We start from the raw sequence: 15433 nt of genomic DNA on the forward strand, positions 1-15433 counted from the left end.
TACTTATTTTTATTTTTATTTATTATTTAAGTAATGACATGGTTTTTTCCACTTCATTGTGCTATGGCCAAGTGCTCAGAAAAGTACAAACAAACCGCAGCCTCCTGCTCCTCTGTTTCTTGAGGACTTTTTAATAAAAGGTATTTTGTTAGTTTGTTTTTTAGCCACAGCATGCTGCCGTAATTCGCACAACTTGAACCCAATTTTTGCATTATAAAAGCAGCTGTACGATTTTGTGGGGTCAGTTAGCACATTGCGTAGACACTCTTTAAATTCTTCAAAAATGTAACCAGAAAATGTGGAAATTTTGATTTTAAGACACTTTCGGCATTTTCTCTTATGTAAATGTGCAAACAATACTGTAGTGTGACTAAAATTTATCAACGAAAAATGACTATTGGATGATATACCAATATATGAACAAGAAATATGATTTTTATCAGCTTTCTCGCTAAAAATTAACATATATTACAAAAAATTTAAATAACATAAATTTTGTTGTACTAATTATTTTAAGCCAAAATAAGCTAAATGAACTTTTAAATAAGCTAGATTTCAAGCTGTAAGCATTTCAAATATTTTTCAAGCTATTTGGTTTTAAAATTAGCCAAATCTAGCTTAAAATAAGCTAAAATGGCATCACTAGTACTAATAGCGCTTTTTGCATTAATTTCTGTAACGATGGCGGCCAACAAGGAGCGTACTTTTATCATGGTTAAGCCCGATGGAGTCCAGCGTGGACTCGTCGGCAAGATCATTGAGCGCTTCGAGCAGAAGGGCTTCAAATTGGTCGCCCTGAAGTTCACCTGGGTAAGCAAATAATTAAATTAATAAATCAATAGCGCGCCCCCATGCTGGCTGGCGTATCGTGTTTAACCTCAAAAGCGGCGCGGTCAGGTGGGGGCGCGGCGCGTCATCAATTTGACATGTGTTTTAGAGGTCAAGAAAACGGTGATAGCGTTTCAATATCTGTTTTGTAATCATTACAGGCCTCCAAGGAGCTGTTGGAGAAGCACTATGCCGATCTGTCGGCCCGCCCCTTCTTCCCTGGATTGGTCAACTACATGAACTCCGGTCCAGTGGTTCCCATGGTGTGGGAGGGCTTGAATGTGGTCAAGACCGGCCGTCAGATGCTCGGCGCCACCAACCCAGCCGATTCCTTGCCCGGCACCATTCGCGGTGACTTCTGCATCCAGGTGGGCCGCAACATCATCCACGGCTCCGATGCCGTCGAGTCTGCTGAGAAGGAGATCGCCCTCTGGTTCAACGAGAAGGAGCTGGTCACCTGGGCTCCAGCTGCCAAGGACTGGATCTACGAATAAAATGGCAGTCATGTGTGGAATCAGATCTTAATCTGCATTTGCCTCTCACTTAAGTTATACAGTACAGAGATTCTTCAAAAGAAATAAAATTCCATCATTCTTATAAAAGTATTCCATTTTATTTAGCTCTGTACTCTACCCACTCACTGGTCGGCTCTTGGGTGGGCAGCACCCATCCGCGAGGTATACAGGAGCCTCGTTTTCCATGAGTTATATAAGAATCCCAGATGGAACTGAAAATAAAACTGGATTATTTGATGGACCATGCTGATGGCCTTACTGATCTTACCGCCGCTTGAGAAACTCGGGTTTATTTAGCCGTCGCTTCTGACAAGATGGGGGTTTGCCAAAGAACACAACGTCCCATTGAGTCTCTATCAATGGCGACTTGGACTTGTTGATTGTGCCACTTGTACTCTCCTGCTGCACCCGTCGCCACACAGTGCGCATGGACGCCAGCTTCTCGGCTAGTGTCGCCTTATCTCCGCCACGGGCCTCGCATAGCTTTACTAGAAGGTCTAACCTCTCCAACACACTGGCGGCGTCACTACGTTTTTTTAACGTGATGCCCTCCGTTTTCTTGTCCATTTGAAAAGGACGAGGTTCTTCAGGGGGCTTCGGCACGTGTTCATTCTTCAAAACGCGCTTGGCTGCTTGCTTGCTTCTAAATTTCCACCGCCGGCGTTTTCTGCGTCGTTGGATGCCGGCAATTTTTGCGGCCGTTCTGGAGTCGATTTCGTCTAGCTGGGCTATCGTGGTCTCTTGGGGAACTTCAAGCTGCCCCGCATCAACTCTTCTTGGCGGGGCATTGCTAGCAACATCCAATTTTTGTAGATCGGCAGCTGATTGTTCAGTATTTGTCTTTATTTCGTATAATTTCGGAATTTTCGCCGGCATTTTAAGTAGTGTTGGAAAACGCCAAAGACGTGCACAGCTGTTTGGCTGATTTTAGTTTATTAAATATAATTTTATATATAAATACAATTAATGCGAAACATATGTAGTTAGGGAAGCATCATTAAATACTATTGAGGGAACGTATTAAGATTCGTTTGCCGCAGGGGCTTTAAACCGCCAGCACACCTTTGGCTTCGGTTAAAATCTCGGCCGCTTTTGTGTAGGTCTCCGTCTCCTTGAGATCCACCTCGTCGTCAAGAAACTTCTGCAGCACCTCGTACTCCTTTTGCAGTCTGGAGAGAGCCGAGTAATTAATTAAATTTGTCGTTCGGCTGGGGTTTTTAGATAATGGAAATACCTGCGCTTTGAGTCCGGAATCATCATCTCACACTCCGCGATGACTTCCTCCTGCTTGCGCAGCACATGGTCATCAGCGCCATCATTACGGAATTTCTCCAAACGGGTGCGTTCAATATTAACCTCCTTCTCGTAAGTTGTTTTCTCCTTGGTCAGGCGCTTCACGACACCCGTTTTTATAACCAATTGCCTGATGCGTGGATCTGCCATTTTTGTGCTACCACCGGGCTATTGGAATTTCAAGTGATGAAAATTGGAGTTAGAGCCACTGTTTTTATTCTGAGTCACTGCAATTTTAATATTTGCTGAACAGCCGTCTAAATTTTGTTTGTGCTTTTAAATGCCGCCTGTGAGTCAGTTCCAGAGCTGCCACCCTGTGCCACAGAAGTCGGAATGTGGCATTCACAGTAAACTCCGAAAACTGTTAAATTCAAACGACAACAATCTTATATAAGATGGTACTACATTTCGTGTGTACATACATATGTATAATACATATTAGAAGTGTTTGTTTTTGGATAAAATAATACAAATTGTTTAATCGATTTATTTGGTATTTTACGGTTAAGCTTCCTTTATTTTTCTCATCATTTAAAAGATCTTTTTATCAAGCAACATGTTCTGTATCCATGAATTTTGTTTGGTGTTTGGTTACAATTACAATTAAATGTGTGTCTAAATTCAGAGAAGAGAGTGGTTTATGTGGGCAATGACCTGCGATTAACGTATATATATTGTGTGTTGTATGCAAATGCAAATGAGGCTCGATCGAACATTTAGAATGTTTTGTCAAAAACCGCATGATTATGTATGTGTGTGTTTGTGTTATAATATTTTTTGTAATACTTCTTAAGCATTTGTCTTTTGGTTTCGAGAGAAAATTTTGAATTCATTACGAATGTAGTCTTTTTTGGTTGTTGTTGTTTCAATGAGGAAAACGAATGGTTGCTTGGAGGGGTGGAGCATGGTTTAAAACTAAACTCTGAAATTACAGTGTGTAATAGATTTTAAATCGAATGCCTCCGACTTGACTTATCAAAAGTATAAAAAGTGTTTAAAATCCATTGGTGACGGTGACACGATGGGCGATGGTTATGGCTGATAGGATGTTTCTTGTTGTTGTTGTTGATGAAGAGATGTCTATGCGGATGTTTAATAAAATTGTATTATTAGTGATGGATGAGTATATCGATGAGGCTAGCGGCAAGCTACAGTGGCATTTTGGTTGGCTCCCTTTGCTCCTGCGCATGTCGACAACGGCGAAGGTTTCCTGCGAAAAGACTTGCGATGGCGATACAAATTCAGATAGATGCAGTAGATGGCAACGTTGAGTGCCACGACCGACTGGGCGAGCGGAAAGGACACTGGATACTCGTCCGTCTGGCCACCAACGCGATGATGCTTCGGTAGAAGGGTGCCACCATCGACTCTGATAACGCTGCTAATGCTGCTGCTGCTACTGGTGGTGGCCGCCTGCTGCTCTTCGCTAATTGTGTGTGTGATTATTATTAATTGTAGTATTTGTTCGATTTCGTATAATATATGCATGCAGCAGTTGGTGATATTAGTAATTGGTGTTTCTTCTTTTTCGGTTGCCACTGATTTTGGTTTTGATCGTCGAGTAGATATTATAATTTTGAGATGTGTTGCTGATGCTGCTGTTGCTGTTGCTCTAGCCGTTTGCTGCTGGGATTCTTGAGTGATGTTGTTGCTGTTGCTCTCGCTTATGTTGTAGGTCTGCTGGCACCCTAGTTATTTCTTCTTCTGTGCCTTCTCAGCGGCTTTTGTTACTTTGCCCGAGGTCGTTTCTTTAAAGTTGACGGACTTGATAACGCCCACGGCGACCGTTTGACGCATATCGCGAACAGCGAAACGGCCCAGCGGCGGAAACTCCTGGAAGCTCTCAACGCACAGCGGCTTGCTGGGCACCAGCACAATGATTGCCGCATCCCCCGACTTGATGGCCTTCGGTTCGGTCTCCGTTGTCTTGCCCGTACGACGGTCGCACTTCTCCTTGATCTCCGCAAACTTGCACGCAATATGGGCCGTATGGCAATCCAAAACGGGCGTATAACCGTTGGCTATCTGCCCGGGATGGTTCAGAACAATCACCTGCACAATACAAAAATGGAAATACAATAACTTTTCCCCATTCACAAAGTCAGTCTTTATCCTTACCTGAGCGGTAAAGTCAGCAGCTCCTCGGGGTGGATTGTTCTTGGAGTCGCCAGCCACATAGCCACGTCGCAGCTCCTTAACCGAAACGTTTTTCACGTTAAAACCAACATTATCACCCGGCATGGCTTCGGTGAGGGCCTCGTGATGCATTTCGACTGACTTTACCTCAGTGACCAAATTAACCGGCGCAAAGTTAACGACCATGCCTGCAACGAATGTACAAACATTTATACATACATATACATATATATACAGTAGGTTCTCTATCTGTCGGATGGGAATTGGAATGGGGTGTGTGCAGCTGGGGTGCCCGTGCCCGTGCCTCGCTCTCGACGCTCAATAATGCATACATGCGCAGGGCTTCGTGTCGAGCTTCGGTCACGGTGGCGGCAGCAGCGGCGTCGGCGTCGGCGGCGGCACCCAAATGCCGACCCAAATTTAGATGGGCAGCACTTGAGGCAGAAAACTTGAATGAACACTAATCATGGGCAGGGCAGTGCGTGTGTGTGTGTGTATTAAATCAAGATTGCATTGTGATTCCATCCAATCCTTACCTGGCTTCAGGATGCCGGTCTCCACACGACCAACGGGCACTGTGCCAATACCGCCAATCTTGTAGACATCCTGCAGGGGCAGGCGGAGTGGCTTGTCGGTGGGACGCTGTGGCGGCAAGATCGCGTCCAGCGCGTCAATCAGGCATTTGCCCTCGCCCTTACCCTCCTTGCGCTCGACGGTCCAGCCCTTGAACCAGGGCATCTTCTCGGAGGGCTCCAGCATGTTGTCGCCGTGCCAGCCGGAAATCGGGACGAATGCCACAGAGGCCGGATTGTAGCCGATCTTCTTGATGTACGAGGATACCTCCTTCTTGATTTCCTCGTACCGAGCCTCGCTGTAGGGAGGCTCGGTGGAGTCCATCTTGTTGACGCCCACAATCAGCTGTTTAACGCCCAGTGTGAAGGCGAGGAGGGCGTGCTCACGGGTCTGGCCGTTCTTGGAGATACCAGCCTCGAACTCGCCAGTACCAGCAGCCACAATCAAGACAGCGCAATCGGCCTGCGAGGTGCCGGTGATCATGTTCTTGATGAAATCTCTGTGGCCGGGGGCATCAATGATGGTCACATAATACTTGGCCGTCTCGAATTTCCACAGAGCAATGTCGATGGTGATGCCACGCTCGCGCTCCGCCTTAAGCTTGTCCAGCACCCAGGCGTACTTGAACGAGCCCTTGCCCATCTCCTGGGCCTCCTTCTCGAACTTCTCAATCGTACGCTTGTCAATGCCGCCGCATTTGTAAATCAAATGTCCGGTGGTGGTGGACTTGCCCGAATCGACGTGTCCAATCACCACAATATTAATATGAATCTTCTCCTTGCCCATCTTCTCTAGCTGTTTCTTCTTTTTCCAGATGAATGCTAATCAACGACGGTGCGGCTGCTCTTTCTCTACAGGGATAGAATAGATAAAACCCAGAGAATGGGCGACAGAGAGAGAAAGAGAGAACAGACATAAGGATTCGGGGAAAACATCATGTATGTACATATGTAGCGATGTGTGGCTGACGTGGGTGTAGACACATCAAAAAAAAAAAAAAAAACGTTGCATACATGTCGAAACAATTTCCGGACATAGGCCGAAAGCTGTAGAGAGGAGAGGAGTGCCACTCACCTATATATTTATGACGGATTTGGCTTATGGCTGGCGCCTTTACGGTCTTTACGGTCAAAACTGTTGACAAATCCACTGGATGCTGAATCCTAGAACAATTTTTAATTAAGTTTTGTATGGAATATACGGAATACTGAAGTTTTAGGTATAGATGTGACGCGCTCCAGACACGGAGAACGACTGAATCTCGGCGTTTCTGCAACCCGGTCTAAAAAATCAATAACGAGCCCCAGACAGAAACAGAACCCGAGTTGGAGCCGAGTGTGTGACTGAGCAATGCACTCTCCTCTCAGACAGTGCGCGCCCACTCCCCCACCACCCTACCATACCAGTCGCAACAACACGGAAGACATTGTGGCAGGCAGAGAAAGTGTCGGGTGTGCGCCGCTCCCAAGGAGAGTGAGTGGCAGCAAAGTGGTGGCTCAAATTTATCGAATTAGCTTTCCCATTAAGATGGATATGATAGATGAGATTCCTTTTATGTTTTTCTACGAAACGGAAGCAAAATCAATGATGACGTCGTGGGCAAAAGCCTATGCAAAGCATCGGCATTCGGGGACATTCGTGTGTGTGTCTCTGGGCTGCTCTCGGCGGCAGGGTATTGCTATTCGCGATTCTCAAAAAGGGTGCAAAACTGCACACAGAGAGAGAGAGAGAGTGAGAGAGAGAGAGAGAGGAGAGACACCACACATGTAGAGAAAGAGATGCACTTGCTCGGCAGCGGCTGGCTCATCGTTTAACATCGATTCTCGTCGGCCGCCGCCTGCCTTTCGTCTTGGATAAACTTGCAACCGCACAAACACACTTGCAGCACACACACACACACACACTAGGGCGTTGTGATTTATTTTCTACCCTAGTGACAATTTTTACTTTTGTGAATTTTCCTCATTTTATTTTTAACTCTGTATTTGCGTCGAAGTGCAAATTGCAAGAAAAGAAGACACGAGAAAAAGGGAAATGTAAAAATACTTTGGCATGCAAAATCTCTCACACACACACGCAGACATGCAGTTGAAGCAAGGCGGAAAAAGGGGGAGGTACGATAATCTGCAGAGCATGTGTCATATTCAAATGCACATGCTTTTAGTTAAATTGATGAAAATTCCCATAAAAAGAAAGGAAAACACGTAAAATGGTTAAATAAATCAAGGAAACACTAACACACACACAGTTGTTGCAATTCTTTGCCAAAACGGCCGCCATGTTGGAAATGAAATGTCTCAACCGCAAAAATAATAGTTTAAATCAGTTCCAAATGAAGCCAACAAATGCACAAAACTTTAACTTTTGTTGGCTTTATCGAACAGTTTTCACCGCCATCGTTATTTATGCACGGGCTCTTATGCAAAAATGTTATAGGACACCGGCCGGTAATCCGACTTTTCCGCACACACACACACACACACACACACACACACAGGCATACACATGAAAATGCAACGAAGGTGTCGTCGGTTCGGTTGTAAAAAATTGAATTTCATGGCTTTTCGCCCCAAAAAAAAACAGGAAGCGGGAATTATTGATGAATAGACAAAAGTATCTATGGCCCCACACTTGTTTTGTTAATTGACACTCGAAAAATCAATCGATGCCTATTAATATGGGCAATTTTCAGGAATTTAGCCAGACCCTTTTGCGGTTTACGTGCACTTACCTCGAAATCAGAAAACGGAAAGAGCGAAAAATTTAACGGGAGCCTCGGTGTACATGCACTTGCTTACAATCGAAAAGCTGCGGAAACATCGATAGTACTATCGAATTTGACTAAAACGAAAACGAATGTTTTGACTCCATTTCGATGCATTTTTTAACAAAATTGAACATATTTAAATATTAAAGAAACATTGAGAGAGACAAGACATACATAGCGGGCCTAACATTCCAATTATGTATATTCCACTTATTACTATTTACCTGAAGCCGACCACCAGTGGTCTGCCATTTCACTAATGGAGAATGTTATTTGCGTGACATCTCTCCATTCGGACCATACAAATTATCCCCAACTCAGCAACCAAATAAAATTAGTTTGGAGTACCCATTTAGTATGTATTCAAAATATTAAGTAAAAGCTAAATATTACATGAAAAGGCAAAGAGATGCCGAAAGCATTCTTTTTTATTTCCATTCACTGTCCGACTCGTACTCAGGCCAATCTGGCTTTACATCCGCTGTTAGGTTCTTCTGCTCCAGATAGACATTGAACTGCTCGGGAATGGACATAAATCTACGAATCTTCAAGCGAAACTGTCTCCATGTCAGTTGACCATAGTTCTTCCTATCTGTGACCATGCCTTTGTAGTTGAACTTGTATTTGTTGAGGAAATAGGAGAGCTCTTTGACGACACCTTTGGGTAGTCTGTAAGAATCAAATAAATTTAAAAATGGTCATCATCACACAGGAATCCCCATGTTTACCTGAACTCTGGGTCCGCGCGCTCGCTAGCCAATTGCTCAAGCTCCTCTACCACATGACCGCGTTTTGGCCCCTCTTCTACAGGGGCCTTCTTTATGCCCAGTAACAGTCGCTCTTCGTCGTCGAGTTCCTCCTCAACGAAGCCATTCACAATTTTAGCCGCATGAAGTCGGTCCTTTCTGTAGCTGGGTATCGCAATTGCCTTGTTGGGATCCTTGGCCAAACCCATTTCGCTGAAGTTGGTGCCCACACGCTGACCCTCCACCCACATCTTTTTCAGAGTAGGACTGCGATAAATAACGTGAATGATGGACATGAACACTCATAAAGAAGTAAACTTACTCCTTGATTTTGCCAGTGGAACTGCGTGTTTTGTTGAGTGTTTTACGGTTCACACTGTAGCGATAGTGCTTGCCTTTATGGTTCTTGCGAATCTTCATGGCTGTATGTTTTAAGTTTCTTAAATTTTTTCACTAGCTAAAAATCAAAACAATTTGCAGTCGCACGTGTGTAGCAGTGTGACCGCGGACCCATTCATAAGATATACGGTCAGACCGTATCTCAGAAATATACCAAAATATACGTCACAGTTCCATAATATACCATCATATTCCTCGATTTTGATATTCTGTTGAATAGCTAGCTGAGACCTTCAGCCCTGAAACAAATTTAATCCGATTGATAAATTAATATTCTACAAGACGGGATAACTTTAAGTTCTCATCTTAATTAGATTATTTATAAAATATGGTTTAAGCAAACACGGTCAACCACAATTTCCACTAAATTAATTTCCTTACATGGTAGCTACACAATTGCTAGAAACGACACCTGAAAGGGAAATGTGTACGTTTCTAAAATTTTGTCCCGTTTTCTTTCATATACGCCCCATGGAAGCGCCAGTGTGAATAACCTCCGTTATCCACTTCTTGACATGCCAAACGATCAGGAATTCAATGCTGATCACGAATTAGTATTTGCTGTGGCCTGTGACATGGCTCTAAATGGCATTTCCAACGACTTGAGGTAAAAGGCGGAAAATATTACTGATTGTAAATTCTTTTTGTAGATCAATGTCATCTTTCCTCTGAACATAAGAAAACCACGATATCTTTCAAATGAACTGAGCTAAAATTATTTTCGGTGGAATATTAATATTGGTTTTACAATAATATTAAATTAAATAATCTAATAACATTCTAGATCTGCTCCAGATCCTGAATATGCACATCACCTGATCAATGGTTGGGAAATGCAGTTCCCAATCATCTTCATAGGTCCGATTAAAGTACAGGTTCGTCAAAACACTATCCCAATGGTCGCAATGCTTCAACATTCTTTTTTTTAAATGGATAACGTCGTACAGGACTGGATATCTCTGGGCGCCGTAGACCATTGCATCCATTTCATTGGCAAAGCATCCATCGGCAACAACGGCCGTTAGGTACTGGTCCAGGTTTCGCCTTTGCAGTACCTTAGCGTTGCCACAGTCATATGAACGGTGCGGTTATGCGATCCATCAATCCGGTATAAAGCAATTGCCAGTGCCTTCCAAACGCTGTGTTGGTCATATCTACCTTATAAAAACCGTAATAGGCGTATGGTTCTCGTACTGTATAGTTAGTTGTGGTCGACTTAAATCCGAATCTTTCTACGGCCCATACATCATAGGTAGAGAACAAAAGTTAGGATTTACCGAAAAAACGCACTCCCCATTAAAAATCTAGATCAGGTCGGTTCAATTATAAAATCCGTTACTTCAAGTAGACCTTGCTGCCATACATGCCATAAAAAGGGGCGTTTTTATTTACAGTCCTTTTTGACCGCAGAATTTGGTGGCCCACAAACCGTTACATTTCTCGATTTTACCTAATAATACCGTAAAAGAGGTGTATTTCCTTCGAAAAATTAACTTCTTGTGTCTGTGTAGTGGCCAAGTGCAGCACTTATTGAAAAAAATGGCATGTTTAAAGTTAGAAAATTTTGTGTGCGTGGTTAATGAACAAATCTATCTGTTTTCAGAAATAAAATCGAATTTGTGGGGGAAAAATATGGAGGTCATTATGAAGTTTGCGCCGACACAGGGAGTGATTGTCCCGGCCCAAACACATAATGCATCTAATCAAGGTGAGATTTTGTTAACATATTTTTCTTTAAATAAAAGCTAAATTTTGTATATTCTGCAGGCCCTAGTCATGCCCCGCCCTTTCAGCAATATGAAGTTCCAATGCCAACAACCACTTCATCCAGTTTAAAAAATGGCATGCTAAATTGAAGATTCCTTAAATTTTAATTCAGCGGAATACCAACAAAACAATACAATGACCGCAGGGCTACAATTGAATGGAACTAATTTTGCTACATGGCAACTACACAGGGATGAAACCGTAAATGCGGCACCTGGTAATTCTACACGATTGAAAAAACCGCTTTGCAGTACCAAGCCGATAACGATTACTTTGATATAGACGGTGGAATCTGTTTTTGCGTTTTGTTTATAACAAAATCAAACCGGCATAGAGGTTGTTCAACACTGGTATGGCGCGTACCTAAAATTGTTTGCGGAAGGAAAAAATTAACATATTTCAAGACGTTCGCTGATAGTTTTAATCAAAAAGACATTTTCCGAAGCTTCTGGGGGTGCCTCACACGCCTACGAAGACGGCGCGAAGAAATTCCCAAAGCTTCATCAATTAAGTCGAAAAACCTGGAATTTACTGCATGGCGTTCCGGAATAACTCTTAAAACGGCTCTTGGAACTCCGTCTGGACCCTGAGAAGCATGGCAAGCATAGGAAAGACAAGGATGGCCACGGAGAAGGCGACGGGAGTTAAAATTCGCATGGAAACGCTGAAAAAAAGGGAAGGAGAAGCTAAATCCGCCATGCGGGTAGGAGTAAAGATGGCGGCAAAAACGGCTCCGCAGCTTTTGGCTTCTAAACTGCTGTGCAAGAAACCAAACTTGTCGACGAACGTGTCGACAAACATGTCCACGAACACGACAACAAGCATGACATCAAACATTTCTACGACGAAAGAGAGAGAGAAGACTGACGCGGTTTGTGTGGCTTCCGTGAGTACGAAAAACGGAAGTAACCGCAAAATCATCGTTAACAAGTATTATGAGGGGCATAAAGGCCCATACATTGTTTGTATCGACAAAATGAGTGCGAATAATGCCAGAATTGCTATAAACCAGTTTGATCTATCCGATCTACTGCTGAAACAGGGCATTAGCGATATCGAGGAGGTTGCTAGAATGGGCTATGGCAGGTGCAAGATTGTGTGCGGGTCGGCGGAGTGTGCAAACGGGCTAGTGGAAAACAGTGTTTTCGCTGCTCAAGGGTACTCAACCCGAATCTTTAGGCACTTCGTCCAAAAAGCAGGGTTAATTTTTGGGATCCCCGGGCACTACTCGGAGGAACAGCTAGCGGAGCTTGTAACCTCGGATATCCCAATTGAGGAGATAGTTCGGATTACGCGAAGGGATAGAGCATCGGGGGAACGTGTACCTACTGGCAGGGTGAAACTCTGGTTCAGAGGAGAGCAGTTACCAACCAAAATCAATTTTCTATATTCTAAAGTAGAAGTGAAACCTTTTGTTCAGCTTATTCAATGTTTTAGGTGTTTTAGGTTTGGCCATCTGGCGCAACATTGCAAGAGTGGAGCGAAATGTTTCAAATGCGGACAAGATCACAGCAAAGATATTATCTGCTCAGGGCTGGTCTGTGCTAACTGCAAGGGGGAACATGCTGCCACCCACCCGCAGTGTGAGGCCAGGAAAAAAGCGTACGCCATTCAAAAGTGCATGACACTGGAAAACCTAACTAGAGCTGAGGTCAAGGCTAGATATCCGATCCTTTTTGATAGAACTTCCCCCAACCTAAGGGATCAAGGGGAATTTCCTAGACCCAGTTGGCAATCTAACCGCTCCCCTGAATTCTTAAATAACAGCTTAGAGTCCGCCAGGGAAATTCATTCTGTCACCTCTTTCGCGGAAGTGACCAAATCCAATAGGGTTGCCGCCCGGAACGCAGAGGCGGCCAAGGCAGCAGCCAACATGGCAGAGTGGAAGAACTCAATAAACTCAGACTACGTCCAAATGAGCGAGAAATTTGTTAGATCTTCATCCGTGGCATCTTCTCTGGCCCAGGATAAGCTAAACGCACTAGGAGCCAAACTCACAGCGTTTCTGATTGATCCAAACAACATCATTAAAGGGGATTCTTTAGCGAATAAATTTATTAAGGAAATTAGAGAATTTGTCAATGCTTCCAACGCAGAACTAGATAGGCGTCAGATTGCCCAAGGGATGGCAGTTGGTTCTCAAAACATCCAACAATGAAGATTCTTCAGCTAAATATTCAAAGTCTGACACACAACAACAACAAACAGCTCCTCTCAATGTTCCTAGACAAGAACGCAATAGATATTGCCATCCTCTCAGAGATTTGGGTGTTGAACAACGCGGACTGCAGCATTTTAGACTATAACTTTTTCTGCAGGCCCAGAGAGGACGGCTACGGCGGGGTTGGCATCTACGTCAGGAAAAACATTCAATTCAGAATTTTAAAAATAGAGAACGACTTGGAAATTTTAGGAATAAAAACATTAAACCTCAAGAGCAATTTCAATATTTTTAGCATATATGCACCGCCATCAACAACAGTTTCACAGTTTAAATCGGGCACAAAAAAGTTTTTCGAATTCGCGGCTTCGCTTGACATACCCTCAATAGTGGGCGGGGACTTCAACGCTAGGTCTTCTATCTGGGGAAGTCCGATCTGTGATCGCAAGGGTTGCAGCATTGAGAATTCCACCCGGGAGGCCGGATTTATCTGCCTAAACGACGGTTCGCCAACCTTCTCCAGGAGCCCATCTCAATTCTCCGTTCTTGACCTTTCTTTTTCGAACTACAGAAATGGAACTATTAACTGGCAAGTCCTCAAAACAAAAATTACGAACAGCAACCACTTCCCAATTGTATTATCAGTGCAAGGCCTAAATGCCCCCCTCCAAGGCAAGAAGATCCTTCACAACAGAATAGCCCGGATTCTGGGTGCAAGTGATTTCTCAAATCTGGAGGAGCTCAATGAAAAAGTGAAATCCCTGACCTTAAAAAACACGGTCACACTCCCAAGCAAGAACAAGTACGTTGATAAGAAATGGTGGAACGAGGAAACGGAAAAACTTTTTCGCGTGAGAAACGCTTGCAGGCAAAAATTCTACCTCACCAAAAAATTGGCTGATGCCAGAGCAACCTTAGAAGCTGACAAAAATCTACAAAATCACGTAAAAAATCTTAGAAAGCGCAACTTTTCCAAGTTTATAGAAGAGGTCTCCTCATCGCCCTCTATGTGGAGCAGGGTGAAGAACATCAAAAAATACGGTCAAATCAAAAATGTAGGGAACAAATGGACGAACGAAGATGACAAAAACTTTCTCAATATGGTTAAAGTAACCCCATCCACGTCAAACAGTAGGCCCCCTAAGAAAATTCCTGCCCCTTTGTTAGGACCAGACGACCCGGAACCCCTGGAACTGGAAGAATTCCTGGCCTTCCTAAAAACCAGGAATCCCAATTCGGCTAGAGGCCCTGATGGCATCTCGTTCAGGATGCTTCAAAAGCTACCAAGTGGGAAAAAACAAGACATTTTTGAAATTATAAATAAAGTATGGCTGAGTGGCGTCATCCCTGAAGTCTGGCGCAGAACAAAAGTGGTACCCATCCCCAAGAAGAATGCAGACCCTACTTCCTTCCAAAACCATAGGCCAATTTGTTTGATTAACACGCTGTTTAAATCCATAGAGGGGTTGATAAGGTTGAAGTTGGACGAGCACATAGCAAACTGTGACCTGCTGCCGGTCAGGTCCTATGCCTTCAGGAGAAACAGGTCCACGGCTCTTTGCATCAACGACCTTATCAACAAAGTTCTGGCGCTGAAGGCGAGGGGTTGTCAGGTTGTCGCAGCTTGCCTAGATTTACAAAGAGCGTTCGACTGCGTAAGAGTGGACACACTCGAGCACAGGATGAGGGATATGCGGTTCAATACAAGCCTCACGGCTTGGATCTCCAGCTTCCTTAACAGACGAATTCTCATAAAGGGCAAAAGCGAGGTAGAGGTGAACAGAGGTGTTAGCCAGGGTAGCTGTCTCAGCCCAACCCTTTTTAACCTTTACACAGCCGAACTACATGATATTAACAGTCATAACTGCTTACTGTTTCAGTATGCTGATGACTTTTTCATAGTTTGTTTTCATAAAGACGTATCCATTGCGAAAGGTGTGCTGGAAGACAGTATAGATAAGTTCGAAGAAAAATGCAATAGGCTAAACCTGTCATTCAATCCGGTGAAGTCTAAAGTGATTTACTTTAACAATCGTAGAGCTGCGCTAAATATCTCGCATCAAGGAGTTGAGATCAGACAAGTAGAGCAGATCAAATACCTAGGCAGGACTATCTCAGCAAACAACTCAGCCTCTGGTCACATTGATCTGGCCATCTCGGAATCGAACAGAAACTGTGCGTTTCTCAGATTACTCAGTGGGTGTCACTATGGTATCAGCCCCAAAAGAGGGCTTATATTTTACAAGGC

At 43.8% G+C, this 15433-nt stretch overlaps 5 protein-coding genes across 5 annotated transcripts; 1 reads left to right on the forward strand and 4 right to left on the reverse strand.

Moving 5' to 3' along the window:
- Positions 1-658: 658 nt before the first annotated feature.
- LOC108154643 (nucleoside diphosphate kinase) lies at positions 659-1430 on the forward strand. The gene is made up of 2 exons (XM_017284972.2): positions 659-810; positions 990-1430. Exons 1-2 carry the CDS (start codon positions 682-684, stop codon positions 1320-1322), a joined length of 462 nt encoding a protein of 153 aa, XP_017140461.2. The 5' UTR covers positions 659-681; the 3' UTR covers positions 1323-1430.
- Positions 1364-2243, reverse strand: LOC108154641. The gene is made up of 2 exons (XM_017284970.2): positions 1612-2243; positions 1364-1555 (listed from the first exon to the last, which is right to left on the reverse strand). Exons 1-2 carry the CDS (start codon positions 2217-2219, stop codon positions 1441-1443), a joined length of 723 nt encoding a protein of 240 aa, XP_017140459.1. The 5' UTR covers positions 2220-2243; the 3' UTR covers positions 1364-1440.
- A 14-nt stretch (positions 2244-2257) lies between these two features.
- LOC108154644 (tubulin-specific chaperone A) lies at positions 2258-2945 on the reverse strand. The gene is made up of 2 exons (XM_017284973.2): positions 2578-2945; positions 2258-2512 (listed from the first exon to the last, which is right to left on the reverse strand). Exons 1-2 carry the CDS (start codon positions 2784-2786, stop codon positions 2389-2391), a joined length of 333 nt encoding a protein of 110 aa, XP_017140462.1. The 5' UTR covers positions 2787-2945; the 3' UTR covers positions 2258-2388.
- A 172-nt stretch (positions 2946-3117) lies between these two features.
- LOC108154638 (elongation factor 1-alpha 2) lies at positions 3118-6537 on the reverse strand. Its single transcript, XM_017284966.2, has 4 exons — positions 6420-6537; positions 5309-6196; positions 4755-4960; positions 3118-4688 (listed from the first exon to the last, which is right to left on the reverse strand). Exons 2-4 carry the CDS (start codon positions 6129-6131, stop codon positions 4329-4331), a joined length of 1389 nt encoding a protein of 462 aa, XP_017140455.1. The 5' UTR covers positions 6132-6196; positions 6420-6537; the 3' UTR covers positions 3118-4328.
- Positions 6538-8446: 1909 nt separating this feature from the next.
- On the reverse strand, positions 8447-9368 carry LOC108154642 (nucleolar protein 16). The gene is made up of 3 exons (XM_017284971.2): positions 9181-9368; positions 8841-9125; positions 8447-8781 (listed from the first exon to the last, which is right to left on the reverse strand). The coding sequence occupies exons 1-3, from the start codon at positions 9276-9278 to the stop codon at positions 8541-8543; spliced, it is 624 nt and encodes a 207-aa protein (XP_017140460.1). The 5' UTR covers positions 9279-9368; the 3' UTR covers positions 8447-8540.
- Positions 9369-15433: the final 6065 nt, after the last annotated feature.

This window comes from Drosophila miranda, chromosome 2, assembly GCF_003369915.1.
Source record: "Drosophila miranda strain MSH22 chromosome 2, D.miranda_PacBio2.1, whole genome shotgun sequence".
Classification (NCBI taxonomy): domain Eukaryota; kingdom Metazoa; phylum Arthropoda; class Insecta; order Diptera; family Drosophilidae; genus Drosophila; species Drosophila miranda.